The sequence below is a fragment of the Notamacropus eugenii genome, chromosome 5, assembly GCF_028372415.1.
Source record: "Notamacropus eugenii isolate mMacEug1 chromosome 5, mMacEug1.pri_v2, whole genome shotgun sequence".
In the NCBI taxonomy this organism is placed as follows: Eukaryota; Metazoa; Chordata; class Mammalia; order Diprotodontia; family Macropodidae; genus Notamacropus; species Notamacropus eugenii.
Genome location: NC_092876.1, coordinates 74,921,740 through 74,942,927, shown reverse-complemented (window position 1 = coordinate 74,942,927; position 21,188 = coordinate 74,921,740). Strand labels below are relative to the sequence as shown.

General features: G+C 36.7%; 1 protein-coding gene across 6 annotated transcripts in view; it reads right to left on the bottom strand.

The window, feature by feature from the left end:
* The window catches only part of FOXJ3 (forkhead box J3), a 159,189-nt gene that overhangs the window by 98,365 nt on the left and 39,636 nt on the right, over positions 1-21,188 (bottom strand). For 2 of the 6 annotated variants that reach the window (XM_072609744.1, XM_072609748.1), the window contains exon 3: positions 4,131-4,455. In XM_072609744.1, the coding sequence (XP_072465845.1) occupies positions 4,131-4,455 (325 nt within the window). Of the gene's footprint in view, positions 1-4,130; positions 4,568-13,038; positions 13,247-21,188 lie in introns of all 6 variants that reach the window. The other 4 variants (XM_072609745.1, XM_072609749.1, XM_072609746.1 and 1 more) reach the window with 3 other exon arrangements.

Here is a 21,188-nt window from a genome sequence, read left to right as displayed (position 1 = left end):
AGCATACTTATTGAAAAATACTATTATGCTGTAAAAATGATGAAAGGGATAGTTACAGAGAAGCATAGGAAGATTAGTATGAACTGATGAAAAGCGAAAAAAGTAGACAGGAAAATAATTTGTAATACAATATCAACACTGAAAATGAACAATTTTAAAAGGCTTAATAAATCTGATTGACACAATAATCAACCATGATTCTGGAGGGCTGATGATATAGCATGCTACTTCACCTTCTGACAGAGAGGCAATGAACTAAATATGCGAAATGAGACACTTTCTTCCAATGGGGAAATTAAGGAGAGTACATGCTTGTTCACTGAAAAAATAATAATAAATAACTATTAAAATTAACTGCTTGACAACAGAACATAAAGTTCTCTAGCACAAAACATAATTCTTCCCAATGTCTTCCTTTATAGAGGGTAGAAACTGGACTCACCTCATTCCATTTTGCTTTTGTTGCTCTACCTGCTTTCAACTCCATGGAACAAGATACCTCTTGGATTCCCCTTTTCTTGGATACCTTCTTGGAGTCCCCCACTTTCCTGCCTCCTTTTGTGTGCTGTGTCACCCTTAAGATTCTAAGTTCCTTGAGGGCAGGGACTGTATTTCTTTTCATTAAATGCATCCTCAGCACTTACTATAGTGCCCAGCACACAAGAAGTACTTAATAAATGCTTATTGGATTATACTGGATAATTTGATTATTTTTACAGAGACAATAATTACTCCATGGGCAGAGAACAGATAAATTATCTCATACAAGATTTGTTATAAAAAAAATCCAATAAAAAAAATCATCCAATTCAGTAAAATTCATTAAGACTACTATGTCTAAAAAAAGCATGTGCAAGGCATTGTTATAGATACTGGTTACATGAAGAAAAATGAAGCACTACCTCCTGAGAAGGTAGGAGTGGAGAGAGACAGCAAAGTACTGTAAAGGTGTTTTTTTTGGAATGTGGGTTTCTTTCAGAATTCTTTATGCAAAGCAGAGTTTGAGTAATGTAAATTTACATAAAGCAGGAACTATCTGTACTAAAAAATCAAGGGAGGACAGAGTATCCAGTTTGTAGAAGTAGTGGTACACTGTACAAGGTTAAGTAAGAAAAAGACTACTCTGGAAAAGGTCACCCAAAATAGTAGGAAGACAATGCTTCTCAAAGGGTATGATGTGAGAGACAAATGTGGTACAAAACTTTGGATATTATATTACTGCAGATAAGTTTATGCAACCTCCTCCTTAACTCCTGCTCTCTTCAAAAATACTACAGGACTTCAAACACATATACTGATAATCCGTCAAACACACTAACCTCACAGTTCCTTAAATTACTCATTTCCAATGACCTACTCCTCCAACTTATCTCAGCCACATACAAACATAGGCATATCTTGGATTTTGCCTTAATCCAGAATGTACCATTTCCATGTTCATGAACTCTAAAATTCCCTTATTCTATCGCAATCTATTGTCATCCCACCTCTCCCTATGCCTTGCAATCCCAAACTCTTTTCTTTGTCCCCACCATAACCTCCAATGCCTCAACTCCTCAGCACTTTCCCAGACCACCACCCCTCTTCTAGTTACACTCCCCTCCCTTTTTCATCCTAATTTCTTGGCGACTTAATGAATAATTGTTGATACAAATCTTACTTAACTAGCATATGTAATATACTAACTAAAACATTCACATTCAAATACAACTTGTAGATTTATTCAAAACTTGTAGATATCAAACTCACAGAGAACTCAACAAAAATGGCTATTCTTATTGAAGGGAAATCATATGTGTCTAAGTCTCTTAAACATCTAAGCAAAGAACTTCTGAGAATCACCAAGTTAAGAAAACACTGTCAGAAACAAGTCAGAACACACTAAATAAAGAACGAGAAAAAAAGTAAATAACACTATGTTTTATGTTGTCAAAAATATAAATTCATCTTTTGTTACAAGAACTGCTGGAAAACCAGAATGCCATTTGGCAGAAATTAAGTTTAAGCCAACATCGTACAAAATATACCACAGTAAGTTCAAAATAGGTATGTGACCTAAATATTAAAGACTACACCATTAAAAAAAAAAAATCAGAAGAGAAACAGATCAGGTACTAAGTTCAAAGATATGGTTTAACCAAACAAATAATAGAGGTAATTATATTAGACAAAATTGAAGAATTTTAATTACACAAAATTAGAAAGCTTCTACACAAACAAAATGAAGGCAACTAGGAGGAGGGAAGCTATTGATTGGGAAAAAAGGCCTTTTACCAAAATACCTCTGAGAAAGTTTTATTATTCAAGATATATTAATAAATTAACATAAATATTTAAGAAAAAAAGCAATCCCTAAAAGATAAGTGGAAAAAGAATATAATAAGCAGCTCTCAAAAGAACAGGAAATTACTAAAAACTACATGGAAAAATTGCTTCAAATCACTAACAGTAAAATAAACGCAATCAAAACAATCCTGATATTTTGCCTCACACCCAGTAAACTAGCAAAGATGACTGAAAGATAGGAATAGTTAATGTTGAGAGGGCTGTAGAAAGATAAGCACATTAATCAACTGTTGGTGGAGCTGTGAATCAGTCCAATCAATCTTTAAAGATATTAGGAATTACAATAATATAGCGATCAAACTGTCCTTGGCCCTTTGACCCAAAGATTCCACTGACGGATATATATATTCTATGGATATAAGACAGAAAGATCCCATATACACCCAAATATTCATAAGAGCAGATTTTTGGGTTTTGTTTTGTTTTGTTTTTGTGACAGCTAAGTACTAGAAACAAAGCAGATGCCTATGTATTGTGGAATGGCTAAACAAACTGCTAAATGAATGAAAGAGAATATTACTGCACTACATGAAAAAAATAATATGAAAAATACAAAGAAGCGTGAGATACAAATTGTTGGAAAGTGATATAAACAGAGCCAGAAAAAAACAACATGAGAACAAATGGAAAGAATAAAAAATAAAAACAAAAACCTGAATACCATGTAACTGTAATGACTAGGCTTGACCCTGGAAAAGAAATGAAAATATTTATCTCCCTCCCTTCTTTGTATAGGTGGAGAATATAGCTGTGGAACACTTTGTCAAACACAGTTGTGCCAGTTGTTTCTGTTAAAATGCTTTTTTCCCCTCTGTCTTCTTTTATTCTTTACTACAAGGATTGGATTCCTAGATAAGGGGAAGAGAGGCATATATATGGAAATAAAGGGGATGTAAAAACAAAACTTATCAATGAACACTTTAAAAATAAAAAGAACTAATTGGTAATCTTTGAGATTTGCAAGGAGTTGAAATGTGTGTATGGGGAGAAGAGTAAGAAGTGGAGGTAGCAAGTAAAAGTAACTCCTTCTAAGAATTAATCCATGAAAGGATAGAAAACAGCTTCAGGGGATGAACCAAGATCAAGTAAAAGTCCTTCTTGGTGGTGGTATTTTTAAAAACTGGATAGAGGAGATCTGGTCATATTTGTAAGCTGAAGGAAAGGAGCTAGGAGAAAAATTTAAAGATTTTAATTAAAGATTAAATTCAAGTGAGATTTAATTTTAAAGATTAAAGTGAGAGAGAAGATATGATTTAAGTGGAAACTCCTAGTAAAGTCAAGAGGTGATAGGCTCATGGGCCTAAGAGACAGTTAACTAATGAAAGAACCAATTTTTTACTTTTCCTCAGAAACTATATAGTAAAGTTGGAGAGAAGGAGTGGGTTCTGCAACCAAAATTTCACTTCAATTATGGTCTTTGCAAGACTGGTAATAACATTAGAATTAAATGCAATGAGTTTTTACCTATACAACCTAAATGTAAATTTACCTGGGATGTTTCTTATGTGGCTATAGTAAATAAATACTACAAGCATCTCTGCTATTGCTCAGGTTATGCTGCATTTTTATCTGTAAATACCTATTTTTATATTTTATTATGAAAAGTCAGCCACTCAAATAGCAACACTGAGTTTCCTTTATTCTTTTGTATTTTTAAAATGACCTTATAAAGCAAAATATAATTAATTCTAGTAAAAAAATGTTGAACTTTCAGAAAGTCAATGTCACATTTTATTATGCATTATAAAAGAAAAGCAAAAATTTTAAAATATAAATGATCTTACCTTCCAACCACTGCCAGCTTCTCTATAATATGGGAAGTTATCACAAATCCACTGATAAATCTCACTGAGAGTCATTTTCTTTTTGGGTGAGCTATTAATGGCAAATGTAATGAGGCTGGCATAACTATATGGTGGTTTCCCATCTTTGTGCTGCTGAACTTCCTCCTGGTCCAATGTTGTATTTGGGTCCAGAAGTGCATTCTTCTTTGAAATACCTGTTCCATGTACATTTTGTGTAGCATCAGACTTTTGGATGGCTGCCCTCATGGTGAGCTGTGGTAACCAGTCCATAGATGTAAGGCTGCTCTCCAGTTCAGATGTCATCCTGAAGGCAAATAGACTCCTTAGTCAATATCAAGGAAAGAACCCCTGCTTCTCAAAAAATCCAATATTCACAAATCTAGGAGTTCCAAAGTGAGGGAAAGCCTGAGTTAAATCTGGAGGAAAAAGATTGAGTATGTTAATGACCAAACCAAATATTTAAGGGCTCAACATTTCCAATCTTTTTTTTCTCTTAATTTTTTTTCCTCTCCAAAATATAAGAACCAATTTTCTTTTGAAATATTATAGTACTATACATAAGGTGATTTATGATGCCAGATTGATGGCCTTTGCCTTTAAATAGGATGGTCACTACAGTCCCTCAATCTGCAAAGCTCATTCAACATTCACTATATATCAAGTCCCTCAAATTCTTTTAAAAACCTATATAACACACATTTGCCCCGTGGCACTGCTTTTCAAATACTTTCAGGGATGACAACTAAATGGAACTTTGGTGATGAAACTAAAAAAATTACATGTCACAAAGGAAGTGAGAGACAGAGTAAGGTAAAGATAAGAAGAAGAAAGAGTAGTAGTGAGGGAGACACATAAAAACTTATAAGAATGGGGAGCAGACCCAGTAGGAGGAAGAAGACAGCAAAGCAGTTTGGACAAGAAAAGCAAGGAGGCCAGCCAGCCTTGGCTTTCAGCACAAAGGAACTATGCAGATACTAAAACACTAGCAAATAAGACAAGGGAAAATAATAGACAATAATTCCTTCTTCTCCTCACCCGCACAAAAGGAAGGAAGTAGGGGGAAAACAAACCACAGAAGAATGATTGAACTGAGAGAGGGTAGAAGTCACGTACAGATACCAAGGAAAACAGGATTTGAAGACTGGGCTACATCAAGTCACAATTAGTCAAATTTTCAGTCATCTGAGCTCTGAACAGAGTTCACCAGTTTTCAAATTCATATGTTTGCATCACAGAAGGAGGATGAAGAAAGACAATAAAAAAATCTGCTCAGTTAACACTGATGCATAAAAGGGTGGAAAGACCCTGTAGGAAGAACTAGGAATAAAGAAAGGATAACTATATCTGTCCTTATACTAAGATGCCTTAGGACTAAAATGCTACAGTTCTAGAATTAAGTCCTTTAATCTTAAGATCAAAATTACAGAAGCAATAGTTAATGTTAGCAAAAAAAAAAAAAAATGTCAAGAGATAAGGAAACCTAATCCAAAAGTGACACTTCTGGTGCCAGAAAAGAAACAAAGATAAGAAGAAAATGGAGGAATAAGGGACATGAGTAGTTTCTCAGACATGTTGAGAAGTAACATGATACAACAAACACTGGCTTTGGCATGAGAACACCTGGGCTGAGATTCTGACTGTCAATTAGTATCTGTTTGACCTTGAGCAAGTCACTTAACCTCTCAAAGTTCAGGACCCTTATCTATAATGTGAAGAGGTTGGTTTAGAGGTACTTTAAGGTTCCTTCTGACTCTTAAGTTCCTATGATCTAAATCAAAAGTGCTAAAGGGAGGAGAGATAATAAGAGGAGGTAAAGTAAAAAAGGATATTATGACAGCCCTTTAGCTACAATTATTTAAATATAAAATATACTGGCATTAAAGAAAAGAAAGGCAGGAGAAGACAGCTGAAATAGACCAAGTATACAAAAGGGAGGTCTGCACTGACAGCATATAATTTTGGGGATATTTGTTAAGGAATCAATTTTCAAGATATTTGAAAAAAAGGGAGAATAGCACAACATTTCAAATAAGAGTACCAAAAAAAGGCAGCTGAAAAAATGAAAACCTACCAACTATTAATGCCTATTTTTCCATCTCTAAGTAATTTTAGGAGAATAATCTACACATGAACCAAGGGCATCCTTAACAAAGAGAATGAAATAGATAGGCTTTTGCAGATCAGAGTTGACAGGAGACCATATATTTAGTCACACAACTATCTAAAATGTATAGAGAATACAACTGTTGAGTATAAAAAAGCATTAAGAGTAAAGTTTTGCCTTAAGGTTCTCCCTTACTACAGTGTCTCCTAAGCACATGTCAAAACCATTCAAGTTTTCCTTAAAAGATGTAACACACAACTTTATTCAATAATCCCTTAACTATTAATATCGTATACAGCATAAAAAAGAAATGCATGCATCTCAAAGATGTCTGCCACTGTTACAGAAAGTACAAATGAAAAAGCACTTCCCAACAGAAAAAGAGGCCCTCCCAATGCTCTGTTTGCAATAATATGCCAATTCCATCAAGTCTTACAATACTACAGATGCTCTTAAATGAAATACAGAATCTATTAACAAAAAGCCTGGCCTATATTTCCACATGGGAAAAAAAAGTGGATGAAGACAGTCTATCGTCCAGACTAAGGTGTACACACATACAAATAACTCATAAAGCTGGTCTACACACATATATATATACACACACACACATATATGTGTGTATATATGTGCATATAGGTATGTGTATGTGTGTGTATATATATGTATGTATATGTACATATATATATGCATATATGTGTACGTATTTATGTGTGTGTGTGTGTGTATCTACCTTGGTCAGATGCTACAAATGAACTACAAGATGAGCAGGCCCAGAATCAAGCAAGACGAAAGTACGTTCTGTCTTTGAGATACTGCAGACAATATTTCTGATGATCCTACCTGAAACAATAGCCGATATTTTCAACACCAATACACAAATCATGAAATACTAGTCTCCAAAGATTTTAAACTGAGACTATGGAATGCAGAAGCCATATATGCTACTGATTATCCATCGCAATGTCATGAAGAAACGTAGAAGGTCGTCCCCACCATGTTGAATGGACCTCCTATGGATAATTTACAGGAGGACATAGGTAAGAGATACACAAGATCAAAAGGCATCGATGAACTACAATATGAACCTCTGGATAGCTCCCACAATGATGGGATAACAGCATCAAAAGAAAATATATTCGTGAAGTAGAAATGAATGACTTCAGGTTCTCACAGACTGTGCAGACAGAGAGCAAGCTCTAGCAGGTCTGACTGAACAGGAAAAACTGAGTACTAGCTTGGTAACAGACAATGCATTTGTTGTTCAAGGGTGAGCTGAAGTTCATAAAGGTGAAAGGGATGATAACCAAGTAGATTTGGAGGTTGTTGTTTTCACTGTTGTTTTGGGGGTGGGATAATTTTCAACTCATTCGGAACATCTACTTAAGTGTGGAGGGGGAAAACCCTGTATCACACTCAAGAAACCTAAATAAAATTTTCAATTTCCTTTGTAGTATTTGTGCATGGGTTTTGCAATTAAGAGGGATATGATTAAAGAATTATTATTTACCATTAATGGTGGCATAGAAGCAAAGACTCAGGAACTTTCATTTTCATGAAATCTTCATTTTAATTGGAGAAGAGGTGGCATGTGTTGGGGGTGGGGCTGTATAACACCCAATGACAGTAGAAAGGTCAGAAATCTTACATCTTGCAAGGTATCAAGTGGGGAAGGTTTTCAGAAAAGAAAAACCCCATTTAAACATACAAGAAGTCATTGGTAACTTTAAAAAAGCTTTCCAGTGAAACATGAAAACTGTAGCAAAGATCAGATGGTGAAAAAACAAAAGAGTAAGATAAGCTCCTAACTTCAGGAAATAAATGTCAAAAGTCAGGCCTCATCACTTCATCTCACTGCAGTAACATCTTTCTCTCTCTCTCTCTTCAATTTCTTTCTCTATTCCCTCTAATCCATCCAACATATTGCTGCCATAAAAATTTTACGTAAACAATACTTGAATCAGGTCATCTCTTTAATCAAAAACATTCAATGGCTCCTCATTTGTTAAACCAAAGTTCCTCTGCTATCCCAACTATTTCAGTCCTCACCACTTCAAAAACCCCTTCTCTTAATTCCTATAGCTATCATTTACAGTAATACTACATACACAACTTAGGACACAGTTATATAACTTGTATCAATTCATCAATCAACAAGAAAAGCATGTAACAAGAATTGTGGGCAGCCAGGTGGACCATGTCGATAAAGTGCCAAATTTTGCCTCAGATACCAGCTGTGTGACCCTGGGCAAGTCACTTTAACCCTGTTTGCCACAGTTTCTTCATCTGTAAAATGAGCTGGAGAAAGAAATGCAAACCAGTCCATTGTCAGCGAAGAGTCAAATACAACTTAAAAACAACTGAACAAGAACTGTACTAAGTAATAGGGATAAAAAGACAAAAATGAAATGATCCCTGCCTTTAAAGCAACTGGTACAGAGGGATGTGCCAAGGAGGGAAGGAACATATACACAAAAGTACAAAGTAAGAATATACAAAATAACAAGGTAATAGGGGTGGAGTGAGTCATTAACAGCTGAGTAGATCAAAAAAAGTCCCCCAAAAAGTATCATTTGAACTAAACTTTGATGTAAGCTAAAAATTCTCAGAGGGAGAAATAAACTGGGAATACATTTTAGGCACAGGAAAGATAAGGGTACAAAAGCAGGGAACCAGGAGATGAAATGTCATGTTTAAGTCAGTTTAGCTGAAAGATAAAATGAAGATGAGTAATGTATATGATATGGCTAGAAAGATACGTTAGAGTCTGACTGTGAAGGGTTTTAAATATCAAGAATAGGTGTTAATATTTAATTCTATAACCTATATATCTTTATATAACTATATATATCTTTATATATAACATACATATATATAACCATGTATATGTAACTTATAATTTACATATAACTTTATATCCTATAAAATATTTAATTTAATAGGGGGCCACTGAGGTTTATGAAGCAAAGGAATCGCATGGTCAGACTTGTACCTTAGGAATCACTTTGGCAGTTGTGTGGAGGACAGAGGAGACTCAAAAGATGGAGACAATGACAAGGCTACAACAATCCAGGACAACTTGAGCTACTGTAGTATGTGAGTAGAAAGCATGGAAGAGACAAGAGAAATGTGGAGGTAGATTCAAAAAGCCTCAGAAAATAATCTGCTATCTGAAGTGAGAAAGGATAGTGGTGGTTTCAACAAAAAAAGGGAAGGGTCTGAAGGGTGGGAATGGGGAAAGAAACAGTTGTTTTAACCATGCTAACTTTCAAGGTGCTTACAGCACTTGTAGTTCAAAGTGTCCAACAGGCAGTTAGTGATTTCCTGGAGCTCAGGAGAGACTAAGGCTAGATATAGAAATCACTACATCCTAAAACTAAAGATGATCATTGTTCTAATTGTTCCTTAAGTCTTATCTCCCCAATTAGATTTTTGTTGCCTAAGAGCAGAGAAGCCTATCCCCCACAGTGCTCAAATATAAATAATGTCTCATTCACAAATAATGCAACTGTAAAGAACCACTACCACAAAACAATTAAAACTGAAAGTTGCAAAATTATAAAGAACAAGCTTGGCCCCAAAGAAGAGATCAGAGAAGAAACATCCTTCTACTCCTTTGCCGAGCTAGGAATCCACAAGTGTGGGACATTACAGAGAATGTCAGATGTTTTTGATGCACTGGTTGATTCTGCTCATTTTTTTCTGTCTTCTTTTAAAAAAAATTTTTTTTTTTAAACTATAAGTGATGACTCCAGGAGACAAAGATGGATACAGAGAAAACATGGGTGTTGTATAAATAAATCAACAAAATTTATTTTTAAATGAGAATATACTGTACATTTAAAATTTTTAAGGATGTAAACAGTTGTAAGGTGAATTGTATTTATCAATAAATTTAATTATTTTATGTTGTCCCAGTTAACTTGCACTCCACTGTACTAGAGTTTAAAAACTCTGCAAAATTCTGTTGGAGAATAAAGATATTGTTAGGTGAATACTCAAAATTTCATAGTCCTGGAATTTCCAGCAAATTGATTTACATAATATCATCCAAATCAAGAAAAATGGTCAGATTTTTTAGTCTTTCTTATTAATTTTTCTTCATTCTTTTAATAAAGATCATCACTCCAACAAAATCATCATCTCAGTATGTATTTAGAGGGCAGTAAGGTTTAGTGCAGAGAACACCAGACCAGAGCCTCAGCAGATCGTGGCTTTATAACCCAACATAACCTCCCAAAGTTTTTTCTGGTAAAATCAAATGATAGTAATGCCTCCGTTTATCTAGAAACCTTAATTCACTATAAAAATTATCAGCGATTAACATCATTATTGTGGAAATGTTAACTATCATTACTAATTTAGAAACAAGAAATCTTGAACATGAAAATCTAGCTACTTCCTTAGCAAGATTAATTGGTTATACTTTCCTCAAAAAAAAAAAATTACTAAAATCAAAGTAAAACTGATAACACTTTTTTACTTTTAATCTTGTTTCAGCAAAACTCTATATATCAGTCAGTTCCAACTTACAAATAAATTGTTTCAAAAGTTCATTTGTTAGTCAGTTGTTTGAAATTTGTTACGTATTTTCCTACAGAACTAACGTTGCAAATTGTAGGTTAGCTCAAAAATGTAGCTCAACTACAATACATGATATTAGTTAGAAATCTCAGTCTCAGAAGTAACCGGCCAAGGTAAATAAAGCAAAATGAAAAAACTTCTAAGTGAATTAAGTTTATCTTTTTACCTCCCATCTTCCCTCCCCCAACTAGTGATTTCAATATTCCCTAAAGTGCCTCTGTGCAATAACCTTCTCCAAGGGCTCCACTTTCCACAAATACTTACCATCTACCTCTTTGCTCGTAATTCCCATTCCCTCAATCTCGTTGGTCTCAACTACATATTAAGAAAGCAATCTCATTCAACTTATCTATATTTACCTGTCTCCTTAACCCTCCCGTAAGTACTAAGAGTTGTAAAAGATGATCATTAGGATCTTTTCACAAAAAGATGCAAAAATTTTCTGGTAATGTTGAAAGAAGATACTTTGGGGAGAGGGAAATTATTCACAAAAAGTAGGTCAGTCAACATTTACTGAGTTTCTCTTCCCTCCTTCATCAGTTCCTCCTTATCAAATCTCCCCTAAATGTTTTTGATTTTCACACCTTCTTGAAACTACTCACTCAGGAGGGGAGAGGAGCAAAATAGTGAATTGGCAGAAGAAAGTTAAGTACTCAGATGGATCATAAGTGGAGGGCTGTCTGCATCATAAGGCAGCTGAAAAGGAAACCCATGACTGCTCACACGGTTTCTAATCCCTGTAATGACTTCTTTCCCACTCCTCATATCACCCTCTTGAAAAGCAAGTTAGAAAGTAGTGACTGATTTGAAAGATCTGGGTTGAACTCTGGGCCTCAGGCACTTGCTACTAAGTGAACACTGAAAGAGTCACTTAATCTCACTAAAACGGAATTTTCTTGTTGGTAAAATGGAGATAAAATCTAAAGCACTTACTTAGGGGTGTTGTAAAAACAAATGCTAATATAAATGTCCACTTCTTGAAATCCTACTCATCCTCCAAGGGCCCACTAAAGTGCTAAGGTCTTCATTTTTAATATTCTAAGTATCATATTTACTTTGTGCCTATCCAATCTCTATAACTAGGTCACAAAATATTTAAGGGCTATACCTAGTCTTATTTATCTTTGTCGTCCCCATTCCCATCCCCATCCCTAGCACAAGGCCTTATGCAAAGCAGAAATATAATAAACATTTGTGCAACTAAACTGAAATAAAACTGAATCTATAGCATACTTTATGAACAACATGAGAAAAGTTCCTACCAATTCTGAATTTAGAATTAATAGTCAATGGCTATTAATCAATTTCAAGAAGCCTACGGGAAAAAAGAATAAATTAATCTAAGAATCAGAGATTCAATACATAGACTTTTCTGGATATTGGGTGAGCCAAAAGGACAGTTCTAGTGAAGCCTGGTTAAAGTAAAGCCTAAGAAAGTTTTGGTTAAAGCCTGAGATATATGGCATAAGGCTACACAGACAGGAAAACATAAAGTCACAGAATGAGTGCTGGAAGGGGCCTCGAAGGCCAGCTAGTACATCTTTCTCATTTTACAGATGAGGAGACTGAGGCCCAGAGAAGTTAAATGATTTGCCCAAAGTCACAATGCTATAACTGACAGGGGATTTGAACCCAAAGCCCTTCATTCAATAATCAGGGTTCTTTCTATTACACCATTCCCTGTTCCATCCTGTCCTGTTCCAGTTTGACACTTCCTCTACTTCTTTTTCCCTTCATAATATTTCTCTACCTTCAATGCTAAAATATAACCTCTTCCATAAAGCTTTCCCTGTTTCCTCATGTACCCCAATCTAGTTTAAAGTGTTCTCTTCTTCCTTAAATTTTCCAATGGCATTACATCTTTATTTCTCCTTGACCCCATCAGACCTTACCTTGTGTCCCCTCTAGTAGAATGTCAGCTCCTGCAGGAACTGAGTCAATTTTTAACTTTGTGACTTCACCCTTACATACAACAGGCACTTAATAAATGCGTGTTTAATTGAACCCTCTTGAATTCTACCCTCTATCTCAAATTAGGAACACTGTGGTTACCAAATCACAATTAAACTTTCTGGTGAAAGAAAAAAAGTCTATGCATTTTCTGTCACCTAGAAGGGCACTTTCACTACACTTCTAACAAAGGATCTCATCTAACTGATCTCAGATCTCATCTAACTGATATAATTAATAAATGTTTACCTGCTGTCTTTTATTTCAACTGTCTCCTGTAATGCTCTTGTGATTTCCTGAGTTTATCCCCACAAGTTGGTACCAGTTTCGGTATCCTGTAAAGGTATGCTTGTCACCTTCCTTCATATGCATTTTTGGGTTGTTTTGCCCTCCTTTCCTTCCTCCTGATTTTAAACGGCATCATCCTGTGGTCACTTTAACCCATATCTGCAATGAACTTAAAATGTTATAAGTACACTGTTTTTTAAAAAAATACAACAACCCACATATTAACTGCAAATATACAAAACAGATATATTAGGGAAGGAAGTAATACCTAAATAATATAAAAAACTACAGATTTAGAACCAGACTTTGACTAAATCACACTTAATTTATGCCCATTTCTTCAGCTATATAATGAGATAACAATACTTGCTCTACCTCCCTGACAAAAGTTGTTAGAAGGAAACCTGATTTATAAAAGAAGCTTCAATATTCACATTACAAAAAAAATCTTTATCAAAAGACTAGGCTTACAATTCCTTTAAAAAGCCATTTCATATGGCTCTGGATCATTAGAAAGGGGTAGGCTCTTCACAATGATCTAAGTCACGCCCCCCAAAAGGAAATTCAGGAAGATGAAGCTTCTTGGAAATTATAACCTAAGTCAATGGGAATGAATCTTAGACTTGAATTTTCAAAAACATATCCATTATAGTATTCTAAGAGACTTCTGATGACTTCTTTTACAAACATCAGGCAAGCTCTGAGTCAGCGATAGAGTACAACTCAAGTTTGTTCAGGACAAAGTCAAAAAAAAAAATCTATGTAATAAAACACATTACAATTAAACTAACAAATAAGAAATATAAAGAGACCTGGAAAATGTATGAAATAAGGCAAAAAGGACAAAAAGTTACTTTTTGCCATGCCATGGCAGATTAAACACTTTTGACACACTCTCCCATCCTGGAAAGAGGATTTGCTTGCCCTATGGCTCGACTCACTATCCTGTGAACTTTACCCTTCCCTAGCCACCACTCTCCTACATACATTGTGTCTCCCCCCTCCCCCCCATTAGAGCATAATTCCCTTAAAGGCAAGGAACTTTTCATTTTGTCTTAGTATCCCCAGCATTTAGCAGTTTTGGTATATGGTTAAGTGCTTAAAAAATGGGGTTTTTTTTTCATTCATTCAAAGAGAGGAATGGAATACACACTGGTGGTTGGTTGTTGTCCTTCATTGTCAAAGGTCCAATGACATCAGTATGTTAGTAAGTTACAGTATGTCCACCTGTGGCTGATCAAACCCATACAAGCTCAGAATGCGCCAACACAGATAAGGCATATATAGTTCATATGAACATTTGGGGTAGATTCTCTAAATTTGTGCACTTTGAGTTTCTTTTGAGCTACTTCAATTCTGCTTTGCTCACAGAGCACAGGACCTTCACTGATGAGAGCATTCCATGCTGGACGGTCCTATGCCAATGTATCCCAGGTCATGCAATCAATTCCAAAGTTCTTCAGAGAGACCTTGAGGGTATCCTTGTATCACTTCCTCTAACCATCATGCAAGCACTTGCCTGTGAGTTCTCCAAACAATAGGCTTTTAGGCAAGTTTGGCATTCAAACAACATGGCCAGCCCACTGGAGATGCACTCTCTGAAGTAGACTTTGAATGCCTGACAGTACAGCTTGAGTAAGCACTTCAGTGTTTGGTACCTTATCCTGCTAGGTGATTTTCAGAATCTTCCTAAATCAATTCACACACTAGACCCCTGCCCAAGCTTCACCTAAGGGTTTTTTTCTGGACCTTCCTGGCCTAAGAGTGATTATCAATAGTAACTGTTGCTGTTTTCCTCCCAGCCTGATTTAGTTCTTTTACTCTGCCTCATTAAAGGGGCCATCCCCTGACTACTTCTTAAACAGGCCTATTCACTGAATAGGTGTTACATCACTGTAAGTGAGTACTGAATCAAGGGGCCAAGGTCTTCCACTGCATCCTGGGTCATCTCCAATCATCCTGATAATCCATCTGGATCCAGATGGCTCTGGAGGAAAAGTGAGGTTGGTGACTTGCACAGCCCTCCCTCACTCAAAACAAAGTCAAGTGCAAGTCATGTCATCATTTCTCTGATGGCATGGTCTTCTTTGGCAATGGACGAACACAAGACAATTCAAATGGAAACAACTCCATTTCCTGGCATGGTGTTAGTATACTGTCGAGGTTTCACAGAAATACAGCAACGAGGTCCACACAACAGCTCTGAAGAATTTCAGTCTGATGGTCAATCTAATGCCTCTTCTCTCCCATACTTTCCTTAAGAGCCTTTCAAACACTGAGCTAACTCTGGCAATGAGTGCAGCAACCTCATTATCAATGTGTATGTCCCCAGAAAGTACACTGGCAAGGCAAGTGAACTTATCCACACTATTCAAAACTTCCCCATTTGAACTGATGGTTCTATAACATGTGGATGGCATGGTGCTGGCTGATAAAGCATCTGTATTTTCTTGGTGTTAATTGTTAGGTCAAAATCAGCACAAGCAGCAGATAACTGATCCATACTTTGTGGTATCTCAGCTTCTGAGGCTGCACTGAGTACACAATTGTCTTTGAACAAAAAATCATGCACCAACTCTCCCCTCCAATTTAGTTTTGGCTTATAGCTTTTTCAAGTTAAATACTTTACCATGAGTGGGGCAGCTGACCTTGAGCTGACTTCATTGAAGGTATGTGACAACATAGCTGAAAATAAAATGCTTTAAAAGGCATGGGAATAAGCACACACTCTATTGTTTCACTCCCCTGGTGACTGGAAAAGCACAAAAGCATCGTCCATTACCCAGAACACAGGCAAACATTGTCATGAAATTAACGTACAACACTGATGAACTTCTCCAAGCAACCAAATTTTGACATAATTTTCCATAAGCTCTCATGATTGACAGTATCAAAGGTTTGGTCAGATCAACAAATGTTGCATATACACCTCTGTTCTGTTCCTGACATTTTCTGAGAGTTGTTGGGCAGCAAACACCCTATCAACTGTTCCTTGGCTCCTTCTGAAGCCACACTGGCTCTCAGGTAGACAACCATCTTCCAGGTGAAGGATCAGCCTATTAAGGAGGACTTTGACAAGAATCTTGCCATCAGTAATTAAGAAAGAGACCCCACTCTGCGATTGTCACAGGACAATCTATTTCCTTTACCTTTATAGAAATGGACAATGAAGCCAGCCTTGAACTCCTGGGGGATAATCTCCTCTCACCATATAATCCAGAAAACACCAGTCAGCTTTTGTATGAGCAATGGACACCCCCCCACCCCAACCTTGTAAATCTCATCTGGAAGAGAATCAGCAAAAGGTGCTTTGCCACAGGGGAAGACTCTAATGACATGCAAAACCTCTTCTTCAGTTAGAAATTTGGCTATAGAGGGATTAACTTCAATCTAACGTAAATAGTTAATGGTTTCAGCACTGGCTAATGATGGTCTGTTGAGAACACTATGGAAGTGTTCAGCCCATTTCTCCAGGATCACATCGTTATCACTAATCAACGTGGCTCCATCAGCACTGTGTAGCTGAGATGCACCATATGTCTGGCCCATAAATAGCCTTCAAAGCATCATAAAAATGCCCTGGATTGTTATTATCAGTGAACCAAGAATCTCACATCTCTTTAAGCTTCATTTGTTCTTTATTTTTGATGGAATTGAATGATGATGCCTTCGTAAAGACGGATGAACTACCTTGCTAGTAAACCCTGTTTTCCATTTAGCAGCTTCTGAATTTCCCCAACATTTTCGTCAAATCCATCCTGATGTTTGTTAGCAAGTGTTCTCATACACGAGTAAATGCAGTGCTGTACAACAAATCTCTGAAATCTCTGCTGATTCCTTTTCTGCTCCACTGTTGCCAACCATGTATTGGCTCAACTTTCCCCTCTAAGTTAGCAAGGAACTGTTTTCCACTCAGAGAAACATTCTAATCTGTTGACATTAAGTCTTCTGGCAGTCATCTTGCCTAGGGCCTACAGCTTTTGTTGAATGCAATAAGTCTATGATCAGTCCAGCCCTCTGCGCCACACATTGCCTTTGTCACTCACATCCTGTCTGTCTCTTTTACTTACAATCACAGTCTATTAAATGCCAATGTTTGCTGTGAAGGTGCATCCATGAAATTTTATTGCACTTAGGTAAATGGAAGACAGTGTTCATAATGAGATCATAAGTTGTCCAAGTCTTCAATAATAAGTGATCATTGCTGTTGCTGTTTCCAACTCCATTCCTCCCAAGGACTCCACACCATGTCTGGTACTCTGAGCCTACACTAGTATTAAAGTCACCCAAAATTATCTTCTCTTGGTACACTGATGATGAGGGTCTCCAGGTCTTCATAATTTTTTTCTTTTGACCTTATCAGGGTTCATCATGGTGAGAGCATAAGCATTAATGGTGATAACATGGCCGTTTCCTGCAAGTGGCAATGCATGGTCATGAGTCTGTCATTAACTCCTTTGGAGAGGCATACAAGCTTGTTGATTAGCTTAGTTTTAACCGTAAAACTTACACCAGCCTCACAGCACTACCCTTCATTGTGCCACTCCAGAAAAATACATATCCAGCTTTGACTTTGGTAACCTGACCTTCATTTGCCAGTCTTGTTTCATTCAGGGCTACTATTTGGATGCAATACTGTAATGGTAATTTAAATGGGAAGATCTTTTCCATTCATTAATATGCACATGTGACCTGACTGGGACACATAGAAGTCTGAGTCACATGGAGCCTGTGGTGGGAGGAGTTTGCTGAAGCGGTGGAACAGGAAGGATCAAACAGAAAGGGTGGAACAAGAACAGGCAGAGCTAGAGCAGAGCTGAGAGGACATCTGGTCAGAGCAGTCAGAACTGAAAGTTACAGGCAAGCAGACAGCTGGCTAACATGAGTGAGAGAGCCTGTTTGTGCTTTTGTTTAACAGAGCCTGCTTATGATGTGTTTAAGGCAGCTGGTTTTTGGAAAGCCTAACAGGGGGAAGGCTTGGGGCTGGTGCTGCCCTCTGCATTGTTACTGTGTATAGATTATGATGGATTTGCCTTTCTGGTGTCTGAATAAATGTCGTGGTTCTGACTTCCATGTGGAGAGTCTGTTGTACTTTGCAATTTAATTGTGCCGGGATATTCACGGCCACCGTTAAGTGCTGTGAATATCATGTTGGTGCTACAGATACCTGATGAGTTCCCTTGTAACAAGAGCTATTTATTTTTCATGTCGACTGGATTTTGTGTGATCTATAAGTGTGCACATATTCACGTACCAATGGTGAGTAGAATCATCTTTGTAGAAGATTTTGTACAATTTTTTGTGTTTCAACTGCAAGATGGGATTGATTCCCACCTGTAAACAGGTCAGGGTTGGGTAAGCAAACAATTTTTAGGGCACCTTTTCTAGCCACTTCCTCACATCAGGAAGTGAGCAGTGTGGTGTTTAAAAGGTTGCTCAGACACCCAGAGAGCTGCTGAAGCCCACTGCAGCTTCCAGTAAGAAGATGACCCTGTGGCCCAGGTGACCTGTGTGCAGTATTGTGGCTATGGCTAGGTATATATCCACACCTGCTGTTATGTCACTTGCCTACTGACACAAGACTCTGTGATAGGTAAAAATAGGAAAATGGTATGAGTGATGTCTTTTTGATTCATGCATAAAATGGATTTAAGTGAGGCAGAGTTGCATGAAGTTGTTGGCCTCACTCACTCTGTCTTCCAGAGTTGTCACAGTCCAGTGGCAGGACAGAGTTAAGACAACTGGTGACAGCTTGAGATGCAGTGGATGACCTTGGCATCTTCAATGTCTAACAAGCTCTGAACACTCTATGGTGCCTGCTTCAGCTGCCTTCATGGCTGTTGGAACAAATTATTCTCATCTGCCCATTTCACCAGGGAATGTGTTCATATGCTTGGGGCAGACACTCTACCTACCTCAACAATGGGTTTGAGACCCCTTGGTTACCCTCAACCTGGCAGAGTCTATCTGTCAAAAGTCTACATGAGTGTGGCTGCTGTACATGATACAGCTTCTTGGAGTCACAAATGAGGCAGACACCAAAGGTGGAAAGCAGCCCTTAAAGGGTCTGGCAGCCCTGACACCACAGATTTCGATCTTCCCTGAACACACTCTACACCCAATTCAAATAGAAGAATGGAATATATACTAATGCTGACTTATAAAAAGAAAAGTTAATGAGAATTTTAAGAAAAAAAGTTGAAGGATTTGGGGGATGGGGGAGAAGAAAGTGTCTAAAAATGTTCATAACATTTGAGCCAGAGATTCCATTATTGAATATATATGCCAATCAATCGACCAACAGCATACAAAGATAAAAATATAACAGCCCTTTCCCTCAAGGAGGTTACATTCTTTTCAGAGAGATAATTTGTTTACCAAAGGCAATGGATTCAAAACCTGGCTCTGCTATTTACTACTCAAGTGTCTTGGACAAGTTATTTCATTTCAATGAATTTCACTTTCTTTATCTGCAAAACAAGGAGATTTAACTAAATGACCTCTGAGATTCTTTCCAGCTCAGAATCTATAATCCTATGACCATATAATTCTAATGCTATCTTTGTAGACTAACCAATAAAAGTCGCACTCATCTTCTCACTTGAGTCAAAGGTTTATAATAATTTTCTATTACTATGTCAATCTTATCCTTTTCTGCCCTTCTACTTAATAACCACATAACTCCTCTTTCCAGGATGTGGTATGTTGCTCGGGAGAGGGGAGAAGACTTGTATGTATTATATGCACAGATCTATCCTTAATATACCAAGTAGCACTAAGTCTTCCCTGTCTCTGTTTATTCAACAGATGACATTATCCAAATAATATCTGATCTCCAAGCTCTTCATTAAGAGGAACTAAGATAACAAGAGAGGTTAGCTCATACCTAAGCAGCTCCTTATTGAGGTCCAAAAACATAATTAAACTAAACAGAGTAATTCCTGTTTCTATACCTCTCTTCTGCTAAGAATGCATATAGTACCATACAAAATATTCAATAAGTACTTTAACATTAACATTGAGCAGGAATATGGTATTCCATACCAACAGATATAGAAATCCTAGTAAGAGGCATGCTAAGTGAGGGTTACAATTTGAAATCCTAAATCCTAAGAGATATTCCAAGAAATTTAAAGGACAGATAGAGAGGAAGGATGAATGGAATGAGGTAGAAAAAAGAGAAAAAGGTCTCAAGCAGGATCAAACTTCTCCCTGAGCCCTCCAAAATTCTTCTCACAAGTCCTAACTCTCCTACTTGCTTGTTTATATGAACTTTGCAAATTGCTTGACCTGGCTGATCCAGTTTCATCTCTAAAATGGGGCTAATGACCAAGATTAAGTCTAAGACTTCTTTCAGCTTTAACATGCTATAATTCTACTTTCCAGGCATGTTATTTTTTTCTCTCAAGTCAAAGCACAGCCTATTTCTTATTGTTACTGTCTTGGTGCATTGCAGCAGGCACAGCTCTTAGCTTTGACTCCATTATTATTGTTCCAGTTTACCAAATTATGCCTTTTATTTCCAATTATCCCCAAGTATGATTTTTAATCACAACACAATAAACTGCTGGCAATTCAAACATCTATCACAATAGCATACTTTCTCTATAACAAGGGAAGGCTGAGTTTTGCTTCACTTCAAGCTGATTTGTACTTGTAAAATCTTCACTAAAGCTAATGGGCCAGTTAAGTACCCCAAAATTATGACAGGAACTAAAATTTCATATTTTATGTTGAAAGTTTAGAAACAAAATATCTGAGTATGAATGAACTCATTATAAATAATGAATATTATAAATTATACATAAATAAAATATATGTATAAATAAGTGTAATAATATATAAATAAAACATACATATATATATACAACATATAAATTATAAATTCATTATAGATAAATGAAAATTTATTAAGTGTTTGCTATTATTAGCCAAGCACTATGTGATGCACTGGGGATACAAATGTAAAATCCAGCCAGTCCCTAACACCTTAGAGCTCATATTCTAATAGGAAACAAAATAAATAGCAAAGTGGAAGCCAGAGAGAGGTGTTTTCATCTGTAAAGTTACAGGGATGGTAAATGGAGCAACAGGGTAATGGACACGAGTTC